Source organism: Perca fluviatilis, chromosome 24 (assembly GCF_010015445.1).
Source record: "Perca fluviatilis chromosome 24, GENO_Pfluv_1.0, whole genome shotgun sequence".
NCBI classification, from domain to species: Eukaryota; Metazoa; Chordata; class Actinopteri; order Perciformes; family Percidae; genus Perca; species Perca fluviatilis.
This window is the reverse complement of record NC_053135.1, coordinates 12,837,982-12,865,961: the sequence shown is the minus strand read 5'-3', so window position 1 is coordinate 12,865,961 and position 27,980 is coordinate 12,837,982. Positions and strand designations below refer to the sequence as shown.

The 27,980-nt window shown below is 42.2% G+C and overlaps 1 protein-coding gene across 3 annotated transcripts in view; it reads left to right on the top strand.

The window, feature by feature from the left end:
- filip1l (filamin A interacting protein 1-like) overlaps positions 1 to 27,980 on the top strand; it is an 87,255-nt gene that overhangs the window by 19,137 nt on the left and 40,138 nt on the right. For 2 of the 3 annotated variants that reach the window (XM_039793523.1, XM_039793525.1), the window contains exons 2-4: positions 19,414 to 19,741; positions 20,390 to 20,563; positions 20,680 to 20,858. In XM_039793523.1, coding sequence (XP_039649457.1) covers positions 19,424 to 19,741; positions 20,390 to 20,563; positions 20,680 to 20,858 — 671 coding nt within the window. In that variant the 5' untranslated portion in view covers positions 19,414 to 19,423. Of the gene's footprint in view, positions 1 to 12,381; positions 12,398 to 19,413; positions 19,742 to 20,389; positions 20,564 to 20,679; positions 20,859 to 27,980 lie in introns of those variants that run through there. The other variant, XM_039793524.1, reaches the window with a different exon arrangement.

The following is a 27,980-nucleotide window of genomic DNA, read 5'->3' as shown; positions in this document are numbered from 1 at the left end:
TTTCGGTGTAGAAATTTGTAGACGGCCCTATGCACTCGTCTAACTGCAGGTAGCAGCACCAGCAGCAACAGAGAACAGAAGAGAGCAGGCAAGTGTTCATAAACTTCTGGTGTACTTACAAACTTTCCAATCCATCGTTTTATGAGAGCATAACCTATTTGTACTATTTGTAGACGTTTGGTATCATTTCGGGCATTATTAGTGGGGTAACTTACAAGATACAAACGTGGGTCCATTAGCCCCTGCGCTAAGCTATTCAGCTGATAACGCTACTCTAGCTAACTCTCCCAATGTTCGACCTAGGTGAAAAAAGCTTCTGGGGGGGTGTTTAGCTCGAGGTCATGGTGCAAAGGACCCTAGGGTGAATTACTCCGAACCATCACTTTAACATAACTACCAAGATAACATTACGTGTATTTGTATGTGATATAATACTTTCCTCTTGGCAATGTAGCCTATGAATTTCCATGAACACAATTCTAAAATGCACGAGACATAAAGGCTTCTGCTATTGGTTGATAACTCAAACTTGCCGAGAAGCTAGACACCCGTTTGAATATAGACTCATGCAGTACCCTCGGTTACGGTCCTTACAGTCTCGTTCAGTAGCCTGGTGAGTGGTCTCCTCGTGACAGCCTACCTACCTTGTAGTAACATTCACTTCTCTAACATTTAACTTAACATAACTACCAAGATAACATGACGTATATTTGTATGTGATGTACTTCCCCATCGATAATGTGTGAATTGCCATGAACACAATCATCTAAAGCCCGAGACACACCAAGCCGATAATCGGCCGTTGCGCAGTCCGGCGAGGTCAGTGACTCGAATCTGTTCGGTGTGTCCCGCGCCGTCGTCAGTCTGGGGGGCCCCCAAAAGAACAAATCTTAAAAATATCGCGTCTCCAGACCTGCAAACTGTTGGCTGGTTGGTTGGTGTACAGAAACCATAGCAACGCACAGAGCTGACCATAACCCTGCTGTGAAAACCCTGATATTCCGAATGCGCTGTATACATGTCCAAACAATGCCTCTAAAACCCAAATAATACCGGAATATCCCACATCCCTTAATCACAAAAAAGCCTTTTTTGGAATATCCAACCGGTATATGCTGTTTACATGACCTGTATCAAAATTCGCAATATTGTCATATTCGGAATAATAGTGGAATATTGGTGTGCATGTAAACGTACTGAGTGACTCTCCATCATCATCTTAGTAGCATGAATCTCTCTGACACACATGCGCATCTGGCTTATCAAACCTTGCACAAAAACGCCCTCCTCATGTCACATTTCAGTATTAGCTCACTACTCAAAAGACAATAAACTGATATCATATCAACAAACAGCAACTCAAAAGACAAGGTCGTAACACATATAGAGTAGTAAGGTAACAGATGGGGCTAGCTAAATGCTCCGCTATGCTCACCAGGAAGTTGCTTACTATGCTTGTCTGTAGTGTGGTGATGAGCAGGTAGTGTACAGTGGGTTTATCACAGCTGAAAAACAGCTGCTTGTTTGACGAGAGGTTATAACTATATTTGTCACTCCTTTCCCATCATAGTCATCTTTTTTTCCATAGTTAATATTGATTAGTCAGTCCTTCCGGGATTTCTCGGCCTTTTTTGAGATTGTTTCGGACCAAGACGCCTGATTTGGCGGGAGCTTTTGTAAAAAATTGTGATACAAGTTGCAATGTCTTTTGTTTTTTGTTGCAATGAAGTGAAAATTGCAAAAAAAATTGTGATTTCTTTTTGGTATACTTCTTAAAAAATAAAAAGGAAACTTGTTTCAGAGAGAATAAAACTGCTCTGGGCTGAGTTTTCCTTACCAAAAAGGCTCAGGATGCTGCAAATGTTGGTATAATATGAAAATGGCTGGTGGATTTAAGTCAAAAATTATAATTTATTGAATTAATCAAATTTGATCAGTGGCTTGTTGATCTTTACATTGTTAGTTAATATCCTATCCTGGCCTGGGACACACATTCATACGGATTGATAAAGGACTTATTGGACTTTAACTTATAATTGCACTTACAATAACGAGCGTAGCTGTCCTCAATTTAGGTCATTGTGTCGTCTCATCTCCGGTTTTTCCTGCATCCACCGTGTGTGTTTGTGTGTGTGCGTGCGTCAGTCGCGGGGGGAACTGAGCAGCAGCCACGCCCGCTGTAGAGAGCCAACAGGATTGAAACAGCAGCAGCTTTCAGCGACTTTAGAGTGAAAAAACGTTCACAGTTGTACAGCGTACATTGATGTTAAAATGTGTACAGGTTGGCAGGACGGTCTGAAATGTTTTGCACGGTCTTTCGCTGTACGTTTTGTTGGTAAATGTGAGATGTTCGAGTCACACACGTCTCGTCTTCGTAGCAGAAACAAGGAAAGGAATTTGGCGACGTACGTGTGTAACGTCAACCCGTTCTCACTCCCGCTTGGTCAGTGGCTCTCAGCGTCACATACTGACGCAAAGTCTGGCACGGGGGAATTCACGGTGATTGGTTGAATTTGCGTGAATTGTTGCGATCGCGCAGCATTGCAAAATCCTAGAGGGACTGATTGGTGCAGGTTTGAATGATCCTCCCCAACGTTGCAGTCATGCCACCATCTAAGAGGCAGGAGCCGGCCTGCCACTGAACTGGATGACCTTTCACTTACTGTATAGTTTTATATGTATGATATTACTACTGCCCAGCTGCTCCTGGCCAACTCTAACCCCATCAGTCCTCAAAGCTTCACTTTCTCATAATCACCTGCTCCAAAACAGACAAGGTTACAGTCTGATGACACTGAGCATGGAGAACCTGCCAGGGCATGAAAGTCAATATAGGATATTAAATATATCGGGCGTGTTTAGAACATGCATTGAGGCTGACATGGGAGTCCAACAGGGCTATACATAGAGCCAAAGAGCAACAACAAGAGAATGAGGCTAACTTCATGTGCGTCATGTTCTGTTGCGCTGATGTTTGAATCCAATAGAATTACTGGCCCCATTAAAAAGTCATTTGGTCTCAGTTCTGGTTGAGAGGTTGCTGAACTTCTGTACTGCTGTCTGTTTTTGTTTTTACCAGCTTGACCTTGTTAAATGTGAAGACCTTGGCACGAGGTAAATCCCTAATATACAGTGAAGACTTGCACAATTACAGATGTGACCCATACATGCACGCACACACGCACGCATGCACGCAAACACACACACACACACACACACACACACACACACACACACACACACACACACACACACACACACACACACACACACACACACACACACACACACACACACACACACACACACACACACACACACACACACACACACACACACACACACACACACACACACACTGTAAAACGCAGCATTTGGAGCCAGCCATGAGATCATGAGAAAGACATTCACATGGCACAACTGTTGCTCAAAATCACACAAACAACCACACAGCATGTGCATTTACACATCCAGTACAGCAAGTAAGACTAAGTGCATGTATGCTTGGCCACGTTTCATGGTTTAACATCAGACTTGGCTCTCCTCCCAGACTGAAAACTCCTTCAAATGTAAACCTGGCAGAGGACGCATGAGTCCCCATCCATGCTGCGTCTTTCCTCCTTTATTGCCAGAGGATTAATCACCTCCACTGTCCTTACAGTCAACAGCTTCATGGCATGGTACCTGGATGAGCTAAGAGATCATAAGACGATTCCTTGGTTTGTTTTGGCTCTGAGCGTGTCACTTTCGTTTGTCCTCTGAGATTGTTGTATTGTTTCTACATTAAATAGTTTTTCTTTAACCGTGTCAGTCTGTAAAAAGGTTTAACTACCTTACGCCAAGTCAAGGAAGTTTAATTTACATAGTACAAAATCCCTTATTTCTCTAAGTGTTCTTTGCAATCAGTACATACGTATAAGGCATTAGGGCTGCCAACTAAAATGTCAGAAAGTAGTCTTCAAATTGCTTGCTTTGTTTGACCAACAAACAAAAAGTAACAAAGGTAACAATATGGGCAATCAAAAAAATATCAAAGTCCTGCTCCACTCAAAAATGTGCTTTGCTTGTTACTTCGTTTGGATGTTTGAGATTCATGTGCAGGGTTCACTCCCACTTCACATGTAAGGGCTGTATTTCTGTTGCACATAGGACCCTTGACTGACTTAAGAGTTATGAAAGTTCAAGCTTTACTGTAATGGCAACATAGCGCCCCCTGGTGAAAAACAGATGGTTTGCCTTTCCATGCAAGTTGTCCTAAGATATTGTACAACTGCTTGCATTGATACATTACATGGTACATTTTGTGTGCACCACTGAAATATATGATCACTGCTTTATTCCAGCTGGAAGAGGTTTACAAATGCACAGTGGAGCTACACTGTTAAGACTATGATCCCCGTCTCTGAGACATGCTTGCAGGGGAAGTGTGCTAAGCTGACACTGACACAGTTTCTGGCCAGTCCAAAGATTTCCTGGGATTGCATCATGTAGCAAAGAGGAGGCCTTGATGCCTTGCATTTGTACAGCTACAGTATAAGCTCTACAGCAGCTGGCATACACCCTACAGCTTTGAATAACAGCGTGGCTGAGCTGAAACATCTCCGTTTGTGTGCATGACCGTTGGAGTTGCGGCCCTAAGAGACATGCAGCCTGAGCTGCGGACGACTTAAGTGCGCAGGAATTCGCAAACCACTTCTCTCACTGCTTTACAGTCCAGCAGCGCTAATGCTCGCAGGAAATATCTCCGACGGTTTTATGGCTCCTCGTCCAACCTCGAGGCCTGGAGGCTGATCGCTACCTGTTGCTGCGGCAACCCCTGCACTGTTTGTAAACATTTCACTCGGTTTTTTTTCTCCCCATCTAGATGATGGAAACCCCTCCGGCACAGCATGCTACTTTCTGACAGTCATGTTTTGGGTCCTGTTATCAATTATATTTATATTTTACAATGAAAACAATAGTCTCAATAAGCCCTACATCTTCTTCCAAAGTATTTGCCTAAAACATATTTAGCCTATTACCACTGAATGGCATTACTAAAACCATTCACACACAATATGTCATTGAGACATCGAGGTGCCGTTCTATTTATTGGCTGGCTTATCGGTTGTAGCCTATTAATGGGCTCTGAAAGCTTACTGTCTTAACTCTTCCGTAACTACAGTATGTAGCTGTAACAGCTCAAAGCAAAACAGCCAACTCCTGCACCATAAAAGCAAGAAAATTATTAAATGAACTCTGTTTTATATTCTTATCAAGCTTATTTCAAGATGTTTTCACTCTGCCCTGCCAAATAAATTTTGAACCTTCCACTGAGCCAAAAGGAAAAGTGGTGATTTTGGATTTCAGGGCTTTCTGACCTCCTGTGGCTCTGTAAGTTTGTAGTTTAATCATCACTGACACAGAATTTTACTCTTTTTTTTTTTTTTCTTAATCTTTCTCATTCTTTTGCTCTTTCTGTGTGTGGTCTCGCATACATGCAAAGACATAAATATGATTGTGAATAATGATGTGCATGGATGAAAATGTGGAATAATAAGAATAATAGATGAATAACTATTGCAGAATGCAAGCATGTGTGGTACATTTACTGCAAAGAACAGTATATATATATATATATATATCAGGGCTCCAGACTAACTTTTTGCCTTGGTCGCACTAGTGCGCCTAACTTTTTTTATTTAGGTGCACCAGCACAAAATTTAGGTGCACTTAAATTTTTTTATATATATATATATATATATATATATATATATATATATATATATATATATATATATAATGTCAATTATTTTAAACAAGAATAAGGAGTTGGTACATTTTTTAATTTCTTTTATTTGAAGCACATTATACTGTACTCAAAGTCTTATAGCGGGTCCCCCCTTGCTGTCAAATGCCCCTCAGATGGCCAACACCTGTAATTTGGCCTTCTTCCCCTTTGGCCTTGGCTAAACCAGCTTGCCACACTCCCTAGCATCAAATTTCTGCAAGCTGGGCCCCTCCACACTGATTCTTCTCAGATCTTCCACTAGTCCAGGACTAAAAATCATATCTCTGTATTTTTCGGCTGAATGGCAATACACAATATATATCTCTCTATCTCTAATTTATATTTTTTTTACAAAGTAGGCTAAATGTTCAGTTTTAAGTCAAAGCCACTTTTCACAAGCTCTTTTATCAAAACAGATGTGATTGAAATAAAATGCAAAGACAGGGTTTCCTTCCCAATTTGAAAATATACAGCTGCAACACATGTAAATTATCTGAAATAAATAGCCTGGGATATATTTAACCCTTTTTTTTTTTTTTTTTTTTTTTTTTTTAAAAAAAAAAAATAAAGTTAAAAAAAAAAAAAAAAAAAAAAATAATTATTATTTTTTTTTTTTTTTTTTTTTTCCGCTGAACCACAAAAAGATAAATATATATCTCTGAGAAAGCTCCTTCACTTGTTTTCAATAACACCAGATAGCCCAGTAGCTCATATAGGGAGAGAGGGGGAGTACGATGGACTGAAGCTACTCACAGAGTGACGGCTGACTCATTATGAACGGGTCCTGCACGGGTCGAATGCGGGTCAGTGGCGTTACACACGTCTTGTGTAGGCTATGAAATGTCTGTATCGTCACTGCGCTGCATTTTTATGAACTATGATAATGTGGCCATGGGTCACATCTCTCGCCCAGGTCCAGCAGGCTCCGTCTCACACACTATTATTCAACGAACTGAAGTTACCGTAGTTCCATTCAATAACTTCTAATGTGTTTTTCGCCATGGCGGCCGCAATAACAGAGAGTTACCAGCGGAAACACTGGTACCAATGCAGGTTTCCCTCTCATACTTAACAATATACAGCTGTGTTAATAACAATTAAAACTGTAGACAAATGTCAGCATGTGGACCGGTGGAGCCTTGTCTCTCCATGAGCCGCTTTCCGATGTTGCAGGTGAGCCGGCCGGTGTGTGAGTGAATGGGGGCGGGGCTGCGCGGAGGAGAGATCCAAACACAGGCACGGCTTTACAGAAGGAATGGGTCATGTACCGCAACATATAAACGACATCGCTTCGTTCGTGGAGAGGCAGCGGATGCGAGAACGTTAGGTGCACTGGTGCGACCTAGGAAAAATCTTAGTCGCACCCATACAGATTTTGGGCGCATTTGCGAAGGTTGCATGCAACCTTCATTGGAACCCCTCATGTTCATTACACACACTTTTAATGGTGTGAAAAATGAGCGACATTTGATCTGATTTTACATGGATCAGACTTTGCTGAAGTCTCCTACTGTAGTCAGTTGCCTCTAGTATTGATGCATGACTTTACAGTATTGCTTTGAGTCAGTGATCCTGGGATGAAAACAAGCGTTTTAAACCTAATTCGCCCTACCTTCCTCTCTTTCAAAACCAGCTTCTCCTCCAGATGATAAATTTTTCATGGGCCACAAATAGATTGTGTGGGTTATTGACAGAGACAGACTGCTCCTGTAGCTATGAGATAATTCACAGAATATAAAAAGGCCTCAGCAGTATAACATTTCTGGTATCTCAGTTTGAAATCTGTTTTACCAGCTTCATGTGCAACATTTTGGAAAATATGCTTATCGCAGTCGAAAGAGATGTGCTTTCAGCCTTCGTCAGAAGATGCGTAGGCTTTTGGCCATCCTCATTTCAATAGGGAGCTCATTCCACCATTTAGGAGCCAGGACAGCAAACAGTCAGGATTTCGTTGAGTGATTAGTTGTCCCTCACCAGCCAGGAGGGAGTTGCAGTAGTCTAGATGTGAGATGACTAGACACTGAACTAGAACCTTCTGCGTTAGAAGGGGACATATCCGTCTGATGTTATGCAGCATTGTGTCTACACGATAGTTGCAACAACCCAGGTTTCTAGCAGTCTAGGTGGGGACTACCACAGAGTTGTCAATTGTTATAGTCAGGTCCTGGGTAGGAGAGCCCTTCCCTGGAAGGAAGATAAGATAAGATAAGATAAGATATACTTTATTGTCCCCGAAGGGAAATTTGTTTTGGACTCTGTCCATTCTGCAGCGTTACAAAGACAACACAGAATACAGAAAAAACAACACAGAATACAGAAAAGACAGCACAAATACAAGTATCTCTCGACACATACTCTCATGCAACACATACATGCTTCCATATACATATAATAAGCACATTAACTACTCCTTTCAAAAGAAAAAGGAAAAAGACCTCAGTTGAGTTTCAAGATACATGCTGCTACTTACGTTTCAGACTCCAGAAAGGAGAGAATTAGTTGGGTGTCATCTGCGTAGCTGTGATAAGAAAAGCTGTGCGAGTGAATGACCCGAGAGAGTTGGTATACAGAGAAAAGAGGAGGGGACCCAGGACTGATCCCTGAGGAACCCCGGTTTTGAGTGGGCAAGTTTCTGAGATAGAGCCTCTCCAAGTTACCCGGTGAGTTCGGTCTGCCGGGTAAGATTTGAGCAAAGAGAGCGCAGAGCCTGAAACACCCTCTTGGTTGGTTGGTTGGTTGTTCACTGTGTCAAAGGCAGCAGAAAGGTCCAGAAGGATGACGACGGAAGAGAGAGAGGATGCTCTGGCAATGTGAAGCTGCTCAGTTTCTGTTGAGTGGCCAGCCTTGAAACCAGACTGGTGGGGATCAAGAAGGTTGTTCTGGTGGAGATAAGTAGAGAGTTGATTATAAATGGCACGCTTAAGAGTTTTGGATAAAAATGAAAGAAGGGAGACAGGTCTGTAGTTATTTACCTCAGATGAGTCAAGTGTCGAGTGTTGGTTTTTGGAGTAGTGAGATCACTCTTGCCTCTTTGAGGAAACAGCCAGTTGACAAGGAGATGTTTATGAGATGGATGAGGAAAGGAAGAAGGTCAGGAGCAACAGACTGGAGAAGGTGAGAAGGGATAGGATCAAGGGGGGCAGGTGGGTGGGCGGAGGTAATCAAAGTAAGAATTTGATTTGGAGATAGAAGGGTGAAAGTGGAAAGAGTACTGGATGTGATGGATGGAAAGATGATTTCAGGAAGTGTGGTGGAGGATGAAGAGTGTTTGTCATATACCTTTTTTACAAAGTAGTTGACAAAGTGGGTTGGTAGGAGGGAGGTGGGAGGAGGTGGACTGGGGGAATCTAGGAGGTTAGAGAAGACGGAGAAAAGTTTTTTGGGGTTGGAGAAAGCTTTTTGCTGCAAAAATAGAGGCAGCGAAGGAGGAAAGAAGAGACTGATAGGTAAGCAGATCATTTGGGTGTTTAAATTTTCGCCATTTCCTTTCAGCTGCCCGTGTAGTTGATCGTTCAGCACGCACTGAGTCAGACAACCACGGAGGACTTGCGAGCTTGCCGTGAAGTAATAGGACAGAGAGAGGAGGATAAAGTAGAGAGGAGAGTGTCTGTGGCAGCGTTGGGAGGCATGAGTAAGAAAGAGTCAGGTTGATAAAGTAGATGACGCCAGAAAAGAAGGAGAGAGTGAACGAATGTTATGGCGGACAGGTATAGTGTCTCTTGAGATATGGTTGTGAGCTTGGGAGAGTGGGAGAGAGTAAGAGATGAAGAAATGGTCTGAGGTATAGCGTGGAGTAACAGTGAGGTTGGATGTAGAACAGTTTCTGGTGAATATGAGATCTAGGTGGTTGTCAGCTTTTTGAGTGGGTGGGGAAGGCGAGAGTGAGAGGGAAAAAGAAGAGAGAAAATGTAAGAAGTCAGTTGACTTCTCTGTCTGGATGTTGAAGTACCAGAGGAGGACCAGTTTCAGGGATGTTTGAAAGAAGGACATCCAGCTCCTCCAAAAACTCTCCCAGTGGACCTGGTGGTCAGTAGATAACAACAATGATTAGTTGTACCGGATGCGTTATGGTAACAGCATGAAGTTCAAAAGACAGTGGAGTGAACTGTGGCAGTGGGTAGAGAGAAAATCTCCACTTGGGGTTAATGAGTAGGCCTGTACCCCCGCCTCTACCAGTGGGTCTGGGTGTGTGGGTAAAAGAGTAGGCGGAAGAGAGAGCAGCAGGGGTGGATGTGTTGGTCGGTGTAATCCAGGTCTCAGTTAAGGCCAAGACACACAGAGCTGACGGCAAAACGTCGGCAGAAAAGGCAGCTGGGCTGATCAGTCTCCAGAAAATTGGTCAAAAAGGTACCTCGGAACACACCAAAACGACGAGACTTAAAACCGGCAGCTGATTGGACGAACATGTCACGTGGGTCTTGTTTCTCTGGAAATACAAACCAGACTGTCATGGCGGCTTGTTCAGAATACGATCTCATATTGTACTAAAATAGTTCACGAAACATGTTTCTGAAAGCATTTTAAGCGAGAAATAGACCATGCAGTTGCTGAATCTGTCTTCATTTCAGCTCAACAAAGGTCAGTTTAAAAGATTTTCGTCAGATTTTGAGAGACTCTAGTCACACTCATTCCGCTCCCCGTTTCCGGGTTAGCACTCTACCAATCAGATGGGTCATTTGAGTCCGACTGCTGGCAGTGCCCGCCCCGCCGATTATACATGTAAAATCGGCCAAAATGAAGGACGACTGCGCATCGGACGGACAACGGCATGGAAGACACTGAACTGACTCGAGTCACTGACCTTGCCAGACTGTCCAACGGCCGATTATTGGCTCTATGTGTCCGGGCCTTTAGAGCAAGGAAGTCAAGGGATTGCTGGCTGGCAAAGCCAGAGATGAACTCAGTCTTGCGAGTGGCAGACTGGCAGTTCCATAGACCACCTGCAACAAGGTGTTGAGTGTGTGTGGAGCGGGTGGGCTAGGTAAGAGAGGTTGGGTTGTGGAAATTTTGCGAACTTATGCAAGGTTTGTAGTATCTACGATAGGATACGGACAGGAATGGAGAAGCAGCACTTTCCAGATAAAGACACCGAGCAGTGCAAGTAAGATATAAGATATCAAGAAGATATCAAGCCCACTTAACTTACCACTTAGCCTCCCATGAAGACTCCTGCGTAGACTCCTTTGTCTTTGTCCTCCGAGTCTTCGTCCAGTGAGACTGGAGGTGATTGTGTTGGCTGCAGGTTAGGAGGCCCCACCCTAGCTAATCACTCAACAAATAACCTGGACAGTTGTTAAGCACCACTCCCCAACCCCACACTTCAAACTAAGCTAGTTTGATTACCCTAAACAGTTTCAGTCACATTTAGTAAGACCACAAAATTCAGCAAAACACACAGCAGAAGTAGAAGAAGCAGCTGAACCCACAGTAAAAGCAGCACAGACAAGAGGCAAGCAACAAAAGCAGCAAAACCAAGTAGCAACAGTAAAAGGCAGCAGAATGAGCAAAATCAGCAGAACAAACGCAGTAAAGTCAGGCCTGCTTGGTTCTTTCGGGGAATTATTGTAAAGATTTACAAAGAATATGTTTACGTTTGGGACCGATTGGCGGGGGGGAGCAAATTACGTTTACCCATGCATCCAGCTATTTTAAATAGCTCAGGTTACTGCATTGTGTGAACAGTTAGCTTAATTTAATATTGTATGTGCCATTTTCTTTTGGGGGGTGCAAATGTTCCACCAATACATACATACCGAGCAGGGGCGTAGCACAAGATCCTAGGCCCTAAAAAAATCAATCAGATCTTATCATCTTTCTCTATGAAGGATACATTTGATATTAACCTCTTATCCTAATTGTAACCTAATATAATAAAACACACTAAGATGTTAATGTTACATAACACCTTTCAGTCAATATGGCTAAACATGGTTTGCTTTAATTTTGTTATTTGCTCACCTTGTCTCAAATCCAAAGAGGAGGATGAGGGGTCTGTTGCTACTCCACTCCCTGGTGTGACACTTTCTGAAACTGAGGGCCATGTGTTTCACAATGTTAAGATCTGCTTCTACTACTATATCTGACATAACTATAATGTTGACATGATATGTATCTACCGATGAGCTACCGAGCAACCTATGACACTGATTAGCTTATTATTGCTAATTATAGACATTATAGCCTATTCATTTTAAATTAAACATGTTTCAAATTAGGCTATTATAATGGTGTGTTGTATGCAAACATCATTGTTAGTGTAGTTTATCTATTTAGCCTTTACCTCAGATTACATGTATAACCAAATTATCAATTTGAAAGTGTATGTTCTGCTCTTTCAAAGGGTTGTCTCAGTCCGGTCGAGAAGATATTCAAGCAGTTTAGCACCATGGATTTTGTTTTATAGTTTGTGCTCACCTTTCTATGAAAAGAAGTCAGTTATCAATTGTTTCCCCCCCATTGTGTCTTCTCCCCTTCTCTTGTCTTTCCTTTCTTTTTTGGTAGCATGATTTAGCTTTCTTTGAGAAAGACATTTCTACAGCAGAAGTTTGCGCTCCACTAGATGCTCAACTGAACCAACATAAACAAAATGCGTGCAGATGGACTAAACCATTGGCGCATTAGCAAAGGGTGAGTGAGACCTTAGATAGGCTTTTTTTGTATACAAAATGTAGTCAGTCAATCAACCCAGTTATTCAGCCAATACACTAACTTTACATTTCATCTGACATGCATTATGAAATTTGATTAGGAAATGAAAATATCCAGGTAAAATATAATTTATTCCAGACATTTCAAGGGCCCTCTCTCCCCTTGGGCCCTGGTAATCAGTATTGGTTTTACCCCCAGTCCGACGCCCCTGTCCCCGAGAGCATTTTGCAAAGCCACTGTCTTAGCGCCTCCCAAGAGGATTGTGATTGGTTTAAAGAAATGCAAACAACCCAGAGTGTTTTTTTTCTCCTATCCTGGAGTGTATGTGTGGAGGGGCCAGACCTTACTCCGCAGCGCTGTGGAGATAGGTGTGCTAGGATGCTACCTGTAAGCATCTTTTGGATATTTATGCACAGATGCAAAGGAACAAGCATACATTGGCTAATAAAAGTAATATTTCCTCCTAATGCTGGTTAACAGTTGTTGGAAAAGCATCACTGTTCACGTCTGAGTCTTTCCGACTAGGATTTTGAGAAGGTTTTACATAATCTACTAAAGCCACCTGAACGCATGCAATCCTCATATGTGAATTCAAACACCAAAGTCCCCTCTTGAAATGACTGTAAGTGGTGATTTAGTGTACACTTTGCGTACATTAAACTGCATACAGACCCTCCAAAGGATATACTGCAGCTCCTCGATCTTACCCTCCCGTCTTCCCTTTCTCTGCTCTCTTTTGATCTGCTTTTCTCTCCCCCTCAATCATATTGACAGCAGCATGATGTCAGGCTGTAGGAATTCACTCTGTAATTGGTGTGTGCCTGTGCAGTGTTGGGTGTGTACATGGCATGTAATGCATATGTTCTGTGAGTGTCTGTGTGTTACTCTCCACACATGCTCCTGTTTGTATGTGTTTCCATGCATAGAATATGTGTGTGTGTGTGTGTGTGTGTGTGTGTGTGTGTGTGTGTGTGTGTGTGTGTGTGTGTGTGTGTGTGCGTGTGCGTGTGTGTGTATGTGCGTTGGAGAAAAGGGTAAAGAGGCATATTTTTGTAGCACACCTGCTTCCTCACCTTTCACCCTCTTGACTTTAACGGCCCCTCCCTCTGCTTTACTTCCAGCTCACATGAAAAGTGAAGTCATCTCCATAAAGCCATCTTGTTTTAGCTTTCAGAGATACCAAGTGCTGAGAGTGTACTCAAAGGTATAATGACAATGTTTGTGTAACATCTGGGAAAGGCTTTTTATGTGTGTGTATGTGTGTGTGTGTGTGTGTGTGTGTGTGTGTGTGTGTGTGTGTGTGTGTGTGTGTGTGTGTGTGTGTGTGTGTGTGTGTGTGTGTGGCAGGGGTGTGGTGCTGGTTTAGATTGTGAGCCCCAACAGTCACAGAAAAATATCCCGAATCATAAAGCTCTAACATAATAAGCTTAATCGCTTTCTGAAGTGTTCAGATGTGTGATAAAATTACTTGATGGCCATTATAGACAGCCTTTATGAGGATTTATGAGTTGGTGACTGGCTGGCTGCCTGGCTTGGTGAGTTCATTGCATAAAAAACTCTTTGAATGAATGAGCCTTTTGACCTGGTAGCTATAGTCAGAGAAATCTTGGTGGTCTCGGCTAGACAAGCCTAAATTGCCAACTGTTTCCAGTAACAGCTTTGCTTTTGGCTTCAGGCATTGTCCTCACTACTTAATCAGAGCACAAGGTAATGGAAGGGCCTCTGGGAAGGAGGAAATAAAGGAAAGAGAACTTATGAATGAATAAGCTGGGGTTTCTTTTATTAATATTGCTAATTTTCAGTGTGGCTCTAGGGATGGCAGAGATCTACCACTTTGGTCCAGACTGAAATGTCTCAACAACTATTGGATGATTGGCATGACATTTTGTACAGAAATCAGTGGTGCCAGGAGGACGATTCCCAACAACTTTGGTGAACCTCTTTCAACAAGCGCCATCCATTTTTATTTGTCCAATACTTGAGTTTATGACCATATACCTGCAAAACTAACTGTATCACTATCAGCCACTGCTGTGCCAAAGTACAGCCTTAAAGAGCGGCTAGCATGGCGGTCTTGATAGAAAACAAGTGGTGCCTTGCCCCTGTGCGTGCATGTGTCCACTTGCTACAACCCTGCTGCTCTAGAAAAGCTACTGTGTGCACACGTGTTATACATCCACTTATAAATGTATGCATACCTGAAATGAAAAGTCATAAAGACCGTTAAACCAAAAAAGAATACATTTATTAATCCTCCCTGTGTTTATTATCATGCTTGTGCTTGAATTATTCTTTTCAATGTGTTGCCTTTATTGCCAAAAGCGAGTCAAGCAGCCAAGTCCCTTGTATAAGAACTGAGCACCTGTTAATCATAGCATCACCTTCTGGCACTGATTCCCCTGCTCACAAAATGAAAAATTATCAGGGTTTATTCAAGCTGCTCTGACAAAAACGCCTGACACTGGCTGGATGGGATTAGTACGAGGACAAAGCATGGTAAAGTCATCTCTGGGCAGTTTCACACATGCCACAAACCCATTCATTCATTCTGTTGTTGTCAATGAGTACTTCAACAGATGGAGATCATGATGCATTATTATTGCGTCAGTAGAACAGGTACAAACATGATAACTGTTGGTTGACAGTTAAGTAATAGTGTGGCCTCATGAGGACTATTGAACTGTGTTGATCTTTCCAAAGATGTTTTCTCCTTAAATATTCATTCACTCATTTAGTCACAGACATTCAGAGAAATGAATGAATATTTCTGATTTCATCTGCTACAAATGCTAAAAAGGATCTGTCGGGGTTATTCGAGGTCTAACGCAACAGATGGTGGCTAATTAACTCTGTGTTTTTTGGCAGTTTGGTCTTCACACCTTCTCCAAACTGACGACACAAACAACACAACATGGTCATGGAGAAAATATGTGCGCACACAGCGTAAACAAGTGTTTTAAGAGCCAGTGTTTCTGCCTCCTCAAGCAAATGAAGGCCCAAAGGAAATTTCCAAACAGCTTTTTTTTTTGGCACATTGTTGCTTTCCAAAGTCTATTTACACCTTGTGATTATTTAAATTTGGATTATGATGCTGTAAAACTGAGAGCCAGTAATGCGTTTTGAAGCTTTGGTTTTATCATCATACTGTAGCTCAATCCAACTTAACGCTAAACAGTTTGTCTTGTTTTTATTAAATTTCAAAAGATACTTTTGGATATGTATCTGTGATAGCTTGATATTATGTTAATCTTGTAATTTTTTTAGTACATTAGGTATAATTTAGGCTTTGAGTTGATCTCATTCAAATCTTCAAAAGATATTTAGATAATGAAAGAAAGGTGTTTAGAGCAGTGTAACTACAGTTCAACAAATTGAACAAAAATCAGCACAGTTTTGGCCAGCTTTTCTGGACTCGTGCTCACTATTCGAGCGTTTCCAATTTTGACCGCTTTGCTCCAAGGTTCCAATAACTCAGTTCAGAAAAAGTAGGACAATTGTTCAACAAAGATATAACACAGATTTTAAAACTAATTCATTCGACTCCCACGTCGACAGTAAGGGACCGATGTGGAGATTGTCAGAGCCAATACAAAGCTATTTTCCCGTCCCCTCAATGAACCTTTTTATTAACTATGTGATATATTTCTGATCCATCTTGGAGATTTTGCAGATACGTGATATTTGCACATGTAGGAATCCCAGCGGGTCCAGTTACATGTCTGTGACCTTTGGATTTGTTGCACAATCTCTGTTTGAATCTGTTTTATGAAGTTTTATATGCATGTTTATGCAGTGTGAACATCTGTGTGTTTGTTGCATAATGGCAACAGGCTGCAGTTGTGCAGGAGTGACTGATAGCTGAGTTAATTATGTATATCTACGTAGTCATAAATAAATACTACATAAATACTAATAAAAAAGCTTACATGCTGATGACGTTCGGGGTAAAGTTACAAACACACAAACTGTTCTGTATCCTTTACATATTGTACATGTCATGAACTATATCCTAAACCTGTACAAACACACACACACACACACACACACACACACACACACACACACACACACACACACACACACACACACACACACACACACATACACACACACACACACTTCTGAAACACACAGTTCTGTCTATTGCCTGTAGCCCAGATCTCTGAGTAAGCTGATGTGGAGTCTGTCTTGGACTGCAGGGAATTACCTCAGCTCTGAATCATGTGGCTCCTTGCCGAGAGTGTGCACAATGCAATCACCCAGCCATCTTTCTTACTCATAAACTGTCAGAGGGCCTCACACAGAGGCTGGACACACACTGCAGGAGTCTCAAACACATTGTTCAAGGTCCAATTAGGCAAATTGGCGTTGAGTGGTGAGATTTTAGTTTTAGTTTGTCTTGGTGGCACTAATGCTTTTTTGTTTTATTGGACAGCCAAGTTTAGGTGATTGCCAATGTGAACTGTTGTTATATCACAAAGTGTATTAGAAAACTATAGATTAGCAGCAGAGATAGATTAACTAATAATTGACTTAATTAACTAACTAACATTTTTGTTATGTACAGTAGGTTTAGCAAGTGGATGTAAGTGGTGGAAGAAGTATCCATAGCTTTTACTTAAGTAAAACAACAATATCACAATATTAAATACTCCATTACGAGTCCTGCATCCAGAATTCTCCCAAAGTAAAGATAGGGTATTAAATACAGTATTAACAGTATACAACAACATGTACACCAAGTATTAAAAATAAAAGTAAACCACTAGGGGTGTGACGAGACACCCAGCTCACGAGACGAGACACAAGATTGGGTTCATGGGATCAAGACGAGATTAACACAATTTTAAAGAAAACTTCAATGAAGAAATAAGACTGTACAAATAGCCCTTTCTTCATTTCGAAAGACACAAAATGGAAAACCAGCACTGAAAGATTTTGCCAAAAACTCAAATGACTGGCTTCTCTCTTGCATACTAACAGTTCCACCGTTACTTATTCCATATGTACGGTGGAGAGCTTGTCTCTTCACACAGAGAACCAAGGTTACTACGTAACCAAGCGTTTTCTGGCAGTAGTTGAGACCAGTAGTGTTGTAGGCCTACTCAAATTTGTCATTGTACAGCAGACAGAGAGAAATAAAGCTCTTGTCAAGATGGAGATATCACGAGACGATATTTTACCTCGACGAGAAATCTCCTCTCATGAGATCTCATCGGAGGAGATCTCGTCAAACCTCTGTAAACCACTCTTAAGAACGGTGTTGCTAAAGATATTTTACACATTACAAAATCTATTTAGGTTAATCTGTTAATCAGATCAGTTTCAGTCTTTTGTGCTCAGTTAGTTGGAAACATTTTGATGTGAGCCGAGTTGAATGGCTAATGATGTAATGCCTCACATCAAAAACACTCATACAAATGAGTCTCGGCATGTTTTCATCTCAGTCCTGCTTTGTCTTTTGGATATATTTACTTTAGCTGAGTATAATGCTGAAAAAGCCATGAATTACTTGGCAAAGGAGTGTACAGTTCTGCCTGTGAGGCTGCAGCTTACAGCATTCATCTATTTATCAAAGTTCAATTTATTATAGTCAGAGAGTCACCGAATGGCCCATTCATGAACCAGATGTCACAAAGACACATTGTACATTCCAAACAGACCTTGGTAGGTTGCCATGATGCTTTTTATTTATAAGTCATCTACTCTGATGTCAGCCCTTTTTCCAATCACCCCCCAGGCCCAAACACATCAGACCACCTATCATCATCTGTAGAAAAGACAAAGTAGGTACACAAGAAGACAGCAATGCTCCAGTGCTTAAATCCTCTGGCAGGACTGATTTTGGCCATGTCTTTCTAGTAAAGAATTTCACGTTATGGGAAAACTCATCAGCCGTGAATGGTGGTCGGCAGCTTTGGGTAATGCGTTGCGACAGGACTTAAGGTCCGGGCCCAAAAAGGCTCTGGCACTGTCAGAGAATTTGCGCTATAATCGTGCTTTGTGGCTGGTGGTACGACATGGTGATGATGACTCTATTCCGCTGAGTGACTAATAATGCCATGGAAGGCAATGACGACATTCAGCTTCTCTGTAAAGATGACAAATGAGGAACTGAACGTAGTCCGTAGGTCTAGTTTAAGGCTGACTTAAAGTATGTTGAAAGAACAGGTTATATCAGCACAGCAGGCCGAGATCCCACTGCACAGCCCAACATGTAAGAATCAAAAGTTATGTTTAGGCGGTGCGGCCGGAAATTCCGCCAGATTTCACTCTTTATTATTATTTAGGGGCTATGGGTAACTTCTCCTCAGATCTCTGCAGGGTAAATCGAGACAGCTTGCTAGACTATCTGCCCAATCTGGGTTTTCTGTTACACGACCAAAACAACCTTTGAATGTACACGTTCCACCAAAACAAGTTCCTTCCCGAGGCTATTTTGCAGCGGCACCGTGGCTCCGTCTGGCGATTAGCACCGGCTAAGACGATTGTGATTAGTTTAAAGAAATGCCAATAAACCCGAGCGTGTTTTTCTCCCATCCCGGAATGCTGTGTGGACTAGCCAGACCCTCCTCCGCAGCGCTGTGCAGGAAGGTCTGGCAATGCGAGACTAGGATATCTAGGACATCAATGAGTGCAGCAGTCGAGGCAGGTTGAGTAAAAGTGATATCCATGCCCACCAATGCCTTAATCCTGTGGTCAGAAAATGTAAAATACAACATTTCATCAGTCACAAAGTAACTCCTGGAATGCAACAAACATCGCAGAGTGATTACACATGATGTGGTCATGGATTCAAATTTGGCATATTATGTATTCTGTTTTATTGTGTTGTCGCTTGACTTGCAATAGACACACAAGACTTATATTGACAAGGTGTCCAACTAATGCAAGACACTTAGATAAACACACATGGTGCAGGGAATGTGTGTTCATATGTGCATGCAGGATATTAAAAAACACCCTCATCCTTCTGTCTTCCATTCATTTAACAGATAGAGAAACATGCGATCCCGCAGCAATAGTCTGGAGGACGTAACCAAGGCCAAGCAGGCAGACACACGCAAGCGATCTGCAGAGCGAGAGGAGCCCTCGGGAAGGGCTGAGCGCCGCAGCCGACACCGAGAGCCGCCGGACGACACCGGCACCATTCAGCGGAATCACAAGACGGCCAAGAACAGCACCTGTACTGGTGGGAGTGGGAGTGGAAGCGGGAGTAGCAGCGCCAGCGGTGCTGCAAAGGGAGGTCGGAGGGAGAAGAGCAGGGACCTTTCCCGGGATGACCTCGTCTTTCTACTGAGCTTGCTGGAGGGAGAGCTGCAGGTAATCCAAACTGAAGAGATGACTGAGCCCTGCGAACATTTTGCCAGTACAGCAGCAGGCACGCAGGCCTGCAGACATGGCACTGGCCCCAGTCGGACATATAGTCAAACACAGTGGCTCAGTTGGCAGTGGGCACTCAAGATGGACTAAAAGCCTGTGTTAATGGACAGCCAACAGCTGAGGCTACTTCCTGTCATCCCAGCACTGGATCCAGCAATCCCCTGGCACTGTTGTTGTGTGATAGGAACAAGGCAAAGTCTGAATTATTGCTGGTTAAAGGTAGATAGATACAAAGAAACAAAGTTGACAAGAAAAGAGAGCAGAGATAATAGTATGTATTCCATAGCACTGGACTTTGGTTTTTGTAGAGAATGTGCCAACCTACAAAAGAAAAGAAGAAAAAAAGAAAGAAAGAAAAGGTCTCTAGTGCAAACTTTTAAGCAATGTTTCCCGATCATAAGAACTTAGAGAAAGATGAGAGGGACAAGGTCAACACTGACTCAATATTTTAGGTTATTTTACTGATATTTGGTTTAGTATAGACTTGGCTCTTGCTGTCATGCTGGTGCATATTGGAAAGTCTGCTGCATGTTATTCCTGCTTCACAAAGTTGAATCTAACCAAATCCACCTTCTTCCCCCACTATAGGCCAGAGATGAGGTGATCACAGTCCTGAAGGCAGAGAAAATCGACATGGCCCTGCTAGAGGCCAAGTATGGCGTTGTCACACCACAGACAGTCCTGCAGTCCCTGCAGAGGGACGCCATCCAGGGCAAGGCTGATGTCTTTGAGGAGGACATCTATGAGAAGCCCATGGTAGAGGTAACACCAACTCTCAATCTGATTGAGATTGAGATTCTGAAAAGAATACCCTCAGTGTCTGACTGACACAGAGCAGTCTAGACGTGACAGGTGTTTTCTATGTGCTGCCTCCACAGCTGGACAAGTTAGTGGAGAAGCAGAGAGAGACGTACCGGCGGATGCTGGAGCAGCTGTTGATGGTGGAACAGTCGCACAAACAGGCCCTGTACAAGTTGGAGGACGAGAAGAGGAACCATGGAGAGTTCATGAAAAAGAGCGACGAGTTCACCAACCTGCTGGAGCAGGAGCGCGAAAGGTCAGTGTGAGACTTAACACAAGAGCTGCCAGTCTTCCAACAAACAGTATAATCAGAATCGTTGCTTCATGCCTGCAGTGTCTACATTTTAAAAAGTTGGCGTCCTTGGAGAGATTTGGTGACATATGATCTGAAAGCAATAACAGAAAATCTCATTTTTGTGTCAGGGGAAGTTTTCACTGACTTAAATGCTGAGTCTTCCTCCTGAACTGAACTAAACATCACTTGTGTTTTATTTTAATGGGAAATGACGACTCAAAAGTAAATGAAAAATATGCAATATTACTCGATAAACCATTTGATTCGATGCCTGACTGCTAGTTAGTAAGCCAGTGTTACATGATTGTATTATGGGGTGGGAATAGACATACTACAAAAAAAGGTAACAAAACAATCCCATACCCAGACCTTGACAATGCACTGCATGTTCCATTAAGATCCAACAGGCAGAACAGAAAAAGCACTCAACTGTGTCAAGTGACATTCAAGTGACAACACCACACACCACGCATGAATTCAGCCCCTAAGTGCAGTATCCAACTGAAGCCAAAATTACAACTGACGCAGCATTCCTATTTTAGCAATGTCACCTCTACTGTCCCCACTTTACGAGTGTCTTTACTAGTCAATGTCAGCATGCTCTTCAGAGTTGAAGGGCCTCTTGAGTTATTTCAGTAAACAGAGTGAAGGTAGGACTAAATCTTTGTCTTTTGCCATTCAATTCAATTCAATTTTATTTTATTTATAGTATCAAATCATAACAAAAGTTATCTCAAGACACTTTACAGATAGAGTAGGTCAAGACCACACTCTATAATTTACAAAGACCCAACAGTTCCAGTAACGCCCCTAAGAGAAAGCATTTAGTGGCGAGGAAAAAACTCCCTTTTAGGGAGAAATCTCAGGTGGTGAGGAAAACTTAAAAGCGGTGTCTGACGGTGCCGGTTGAGGGTGTGATGAACAGTGGCAATAATAGTCACAATAAAGATAATGGAACTTTGACTAAAAATAGTAGTTGTAGTAGTTCATGGCGTAGCAGGGCACTGCAGGACGTAGCAGGGCACGGCAGGGCATAGCAGGACGTAGCAGGGCATAGCAGGGCACTGCAGAGCATAGCAGGGTGTAGCAGGGCATAGAAGGGTGCGTAGCAGGACTACGGCGACAGCTGCAACCATAATTTAGGTGCCACCCTAATCCAAGGAAAACTGCTGGGCGAAAAAAACATAAGGACTCTGGGGAATAAGCTCCCCAGAGCTAAGTTAGTAACACACATTCATGGGACATGGATGCACACAGATGGAAAGTGGGAGGAGAGAGGAGCTCAGTGTGTCAAAGGAAGTCCCCCGGCAATCTAAAACTATAACTTATTATTATAATAAGAGCTGGTGCAAGGCAAACCTGAGCCAGTTCCATAACGGTTGGTAGATGAATCTGACGACTATGAAGAGAAGCAAAGAAGAGATCATGATCTTGGGATAGAAGATAAGGATAGTGGCAAATAAATACGTTTGAGAGTTTGAGTGCCTTGCTCAAAAGCAGTTTGTCAGCAAGTGCAAGAGTTGTTCGAATCCTACATCCAACTTCAGCCATTCAGCGGTGCCAATGTGTCTTAATACTCCTGTATAAGGTTAGCATTTAATCAAAGTGTCCTTCAGGTTTACAGGGGGAAAACAACCCTCAAGGATTCCATTATTGTTTTCCCATGACCTGTAGTAGGTCCTTTACTTTTATTATCACTTTTTATTGAACAACTCTGTACAAAGCTGGAGCGAACCAAGAGTTATTACTGGAGATGATCCAGCGAACTAGAGAGGGAGGCAAGAATTTGTCGACAGATAATTAAAGTTCGAGCTTAGATACACAAATAAGCTTTACATTTACAGCTCTGCTTTATGGTAGCACTGCAGACATTTGTGAACCAGAGGGAAAAACCATATCCCTGGATAACTTTCCACCAGCTAAGTCTGCATTCCAATGCCAGTGAAAGCAGCTCTTGAACGAGGGACACTTGAAGATCAGATTGTTTATGCTGCGGTTTCATAATATGCTATGATGTGGTAATTCTCTAAGCTGTCCAAGATCATAAAAATATATTTGAATTGCACTATGTTCTGTTCCTCTGTCCTGTACACTGACCTAAGACCACAAACAGATGTTTAGCCACGCTAGTAACATGGTTCTTGGTCAGTGTTAGCGGTCAGTCCGCTACTTTTGTCATATACAGTTTTGCAACAACTATTAGAAGGATTGCCATGAAATTCGTGGTAGCTTGAAGCACTGCAGAGCCTTAGTATAGCCTCATACAGCTGCTAGCATGGCTGTAGACTGTTTGCACGATAACAGAAATCCTGGTAACACTTATGCTATCAAGTGCTATGAAATATAACAGCGCATGATTTATAGACATGCTGAAACACGTTTTGTCTCTTAGCTGTAATTTCATCTGTGTAATGTTAAGAGGCATTGTACTGTGCTTGTGTTAATTATCCAACCTTAAACTGGATTACGAGACATTACAGCTATTTTAGATGACTGTACAGGCATGTTGTCTTAACGCCTGCAATGGTGAAACTGCGCCCCATAAAGTAGTGTAATGTGAGATAAGTCTGGGGAGAATTATTTGGACGCGCTGTTTAACATTGCCAGCTAAGATGGCTGGAGGTGGAAACATGTCTGACTGATTTCTTCTGTAAATGTCAAATAGAGAGCAGTCACTTGGCAGTTTACTGCTTCCTCAGCAATATCACATATCATACACACACAGAGGAAATGTGCACTCACCCAAAAACTCACCAACGACACAATCAGACACGTCCATGAAACCACACACACATGCACCCTCAGCAATTAACTTCACAAAGGAAACACAGCTGGACGTCGGCCCGTGACCTATTTGGGACAATCACATCATTGCACTTTAGCTGCACCAGAATGTTTGAGTTGGACCGGCGAGCAGTGATGACGGTCTGCGCTTTGTCACCAGGCATGTCAGGAAGGACAGGCTGCCATGAAAAATAGGCCTCTGTCCAGGGCCGAGCTAATTACCGCGTGAGAAAAGGCGAAAGATTTATACAAGTAAAAGGAGAACAAACAAAAAAAGAAAAGAAAAACGTACCTAATGGCTCTGAAAAGCATCAATCACACTGCATGTTCAACAAGATGCCAGATTACCATGGAAATAGTTGATGAGGGTGTATATTTTCAGGCTTGGACTTCAGCGAGAGTAAATGTACAGAAGCAAGTACACATTTGTGTGGGGGGTGTTCAGCATCTGCTATTGTCATCTGTCCTCAGCGGCTGGATCCAGCCTTGTCTATGTAGCTGAGTACTCCGTTACGGTCATAGATGCCAGCGTGCGTGTCATGTCTAAACTTTTTAGGTAAAAGTATGTTTGGAGGAGTCCTCTTCCTCATTCTCTACCTAAATTGTTTGTCCAGACAATCCTCATATGAGACAGTCAGTGCCGTATTGCTGTAAGTGTATGCACATGAGTGGGTCCACGTGAGGGTTCATAAATGAGGGCCCAAGCAGCATTCATATCAGAAACGGAACAGTAGTTGTAAAGTTTGCTGGATATTTATCATAACTTGGGTGTCATTTTTGCAGAATTGGCCATCATTTCTATTAGTTGTGATAAAGTTTGAATCAGTTTAAGTGATGTCCCAGTGTTCCCAGATCCCAACCATTACTTAGGAGAGTACAGTGTTACTATAATTGATGAAAATGATGTCCAACACAACAAAATCAGACCCAAGCTGAAATAAACCCGAATTATCTTTTAAAACTTGCAGTCCAGCAGCCAGTAACATTGGAATGTACTTTGTAGAAGATATACTGTATTTCTGACATGTCATCAAGACTAACTCAAGCAGTAAGAAACAGACAATCCCTGGGGGGCTTGAGTATACGACATCTTGTCCTCCACCCAAGCACAAAACCCAGAGTTTGTTCAATGACTTCTGTTCTGCTCTGCACTCCTTTCAAAACATTATTACAGAGGGCAAGAAAAACTACAAACCCCCAAATAGCTTTGACTTCTAAAATGAAAAGCCACTTATCGCTTGTTTTGAGGAAAGCTGAAACAGTTCTCTATGTTTTCAGACAGGCTGCCACAGCTCGACATGTACAGTATGAGAGGCACCACTTCGCATCGGGCTTTAATTTCACTTTAGTTAATGTATTGTTGTGTGATGCATTTTAGCTGGATGTAATCATTTCCTTTTACCGCATCCTAAGAAGTTTCGATTACATCCTGGGCTAATGTCCTGTAGGATTTGGGAATGGAGAAAACCCTTTTCCCTCTTTAAAAGCACTCGTACTCGTGCTGTACATTTATAAAGTTCTCATCTCCTGCTGCCTTTTTTTTCGGACCTTTTATCATAGCAGGATGCCTCTGACTGTGGACAGACCTTCTTCCTGCAAGCCCTAAAAAGCATGTAAACCCGGGCAGGGGGTTGGGGATGTACCTGGCTCCCCTCTGATTAATTGGCGATCAAATTGCTGTCCGTGAGTGATGACCTCATCGCGCACAGGGTAATGCAAGAGCAGCAGGGGTGTGAGAGCGAGAGCGGCATCCTAACCATCAACAGATGTGACTTTAAACATGACTTCAGCGCACAGATATACACACGCGCGCTGCATACAGCTACGCCACGGCAGGCATTTTGCTCGCCTTTGTTCTTTTCCGGAGAAATGAATTTTATGACCATCTGCATCCTCTGATTTCATGCATAGCATAACAAAACTTAAATCCCCTGCTCACATTCGGAACATACTGACTGTTAGTGTGAGGCAACCCGAGGAGTTCAGCTAATGTGATGTGGAGCACTGAACCCAGAGAGAATGCATGGCAATATGAGCCTCTTGCTATCTGTATCATTTAAAGCTCCACTAGGCAACTTCACATGCTGATGTCTCCAGATGACAGCAAGAGGCAGGAAACATGATCTTGGATACGCAGAAGTCCTGTGATGTAACGGCAGCAAAATGCACACAGAACCCTCATGTTTACCAAGCCAGCTGGTCTGAGATCATTTTATACAAAAGGGAGAAGAAAGGCAAAAAGTCAAGTGTTACAGAATCCAGGTTTTTGGGGGATGGGAAGTCTCACTTTGCTGCTGTCTCGTTTTTTAATAGTTTAATGCAGTTGTTTCTGAGTTTGATTTAGCAGCTACACATAATAAACACTTCCACAAAATCATAAACCCCCAAACTGCAGTACTAAAGGTGTAAAGTGCTTGGAATAAGATATTTATAACGGAGTGTCTATTTGCACCCCCGGTACGAATAGCCTCGGGCCACACAGCTGAGCTATTCACACCCTGTGACGTAACAACAAAAACACGTTGCTCGCGTGCACCGAAATCATGGCGGACGTTCATCTTCCATGACCGCAGAAACTGGCAAAGTTTTGTCTCTAAAGTTTATAACAATTGAATTTCTAGCGGAAATGGATACTACAGTTGCGCTTTCTGTCTTCAGTGAAAGCATACAACCGTTAGTTTGTTAGTTAGTACCTATTTTTTATATACATTATGGTTACCTAGCAACCGAGGCTTGAAGACACCAAGTGGTAAACAGTTGTACAATGTCCTGTAAGAGCTGCTAGGTGAGCGGTTAGAACACTGAGCTTTGATCTGGGAGTCTGGAGTTCAATTACCTGGTGAGGTGATCTTGTGTTTTTCATTTTGGATTAGATAATTTGCATCCACTTGCACAAGTCAGGGCCCGCGAACGCACTTTTTTTTTTTGCAGGGTGGTACGGGAAGACTCATGAATATGCCTGCTGTGGTTGGGTTGGTTAGGTTTAGGCAAGAGGAGTGGGATTGGTTATGGTTAGGGTAAGAATGTCAGGGCAATAATATTTTTTATTAAAAAGGTGTAATACAGTAGTATGGATAACTGTGTGTAAATATATGCCAAGTTACTGTAAATGCACAGGGGTGCAAATAGCATACATTGATATTTGTATTAATAGAACACATTGCTGTGTACACCCGCGGGGTACAAATAGCATTCATTTCTAATTTCACCAGGGTACGAATAGCATTCATTTCTAATTTCACCAGGGTACGAATAGCATTCATTTCTAATTTCACCAGGGTACGAATAGCACTTTTAATTGCACCAGGGTACGAATAGCATACACTGCTAATTGTACCAGGGGTGCAAATAGCCTCACCCAATTTATAACCATCAACTTAAACATACTTTTATTGAAGTATATTACAATACAATACTCAGATGTATATGTGCATTGGAAGAGGTCTTTGGTGTTGTAATTATTGTCCAAACTAGGATCATAGCCTATTAAAAGGGTTCACTTAAAGGGACATTTACAAGACAACAATACAAACTACAACTTACAGCATTGTTCTTAACAGCAACTTCTGTAATTTTAGCTTTTATTTTTGTAAAATTGCTCTTACCCATTAAGGCATTAAAAAAATGGTCAATCATGTCCACATCAAAACTATAATTTGTAATGACCGCAACATTTTTTAAGAGGCATGCCATGTAAGCTGAACAATCAGCCAGGCCGATACATATTACAATATTAGCTTATCGCAGATTTGTCAGTATCTGTTGGTGGCTAAATAATAAATAATTAATATAACGAATAAATTGCAGTACAGGAATGCCAAAGATGCATTATTATGGATCCCAAGTAACTTCTAAGCAAGGCCTGCCCTACAAAGCAGCTCGATTGGTTGGGGTTAGGCATTGACCTCGAGTGGTTAAGGTTAGGATAGCCAATGGGTCAGGGGATAGGACCTGAACAAATCGGGTTACGTTACCTTGCGTAAGCATGGACGCCTGGCCAATAGTAGTGTGTGAATGCTATTGAAAGGCGGGTCTTGCCTACAAGTTGCGTGAGTTCCATAATAACGAGCCAAAGATATGCTGTTTAGAGTCTTTAATTGTTCCATTAAAGAGCAATGCCAGTTGTAAAATGTCGTGCTCAGTAGTGTGTTTTGTAGTGTTTTTTTTGTAATGTTCATGTAAAAAAATATTGGTAATTTACAATATATAATATTGGTCGTGATATTGTTTTCATAGTCATAACAACTGTCTTACAGTCTCAACAAAAAACTAACTTTTACCAAAAATGTTGTCACTGCA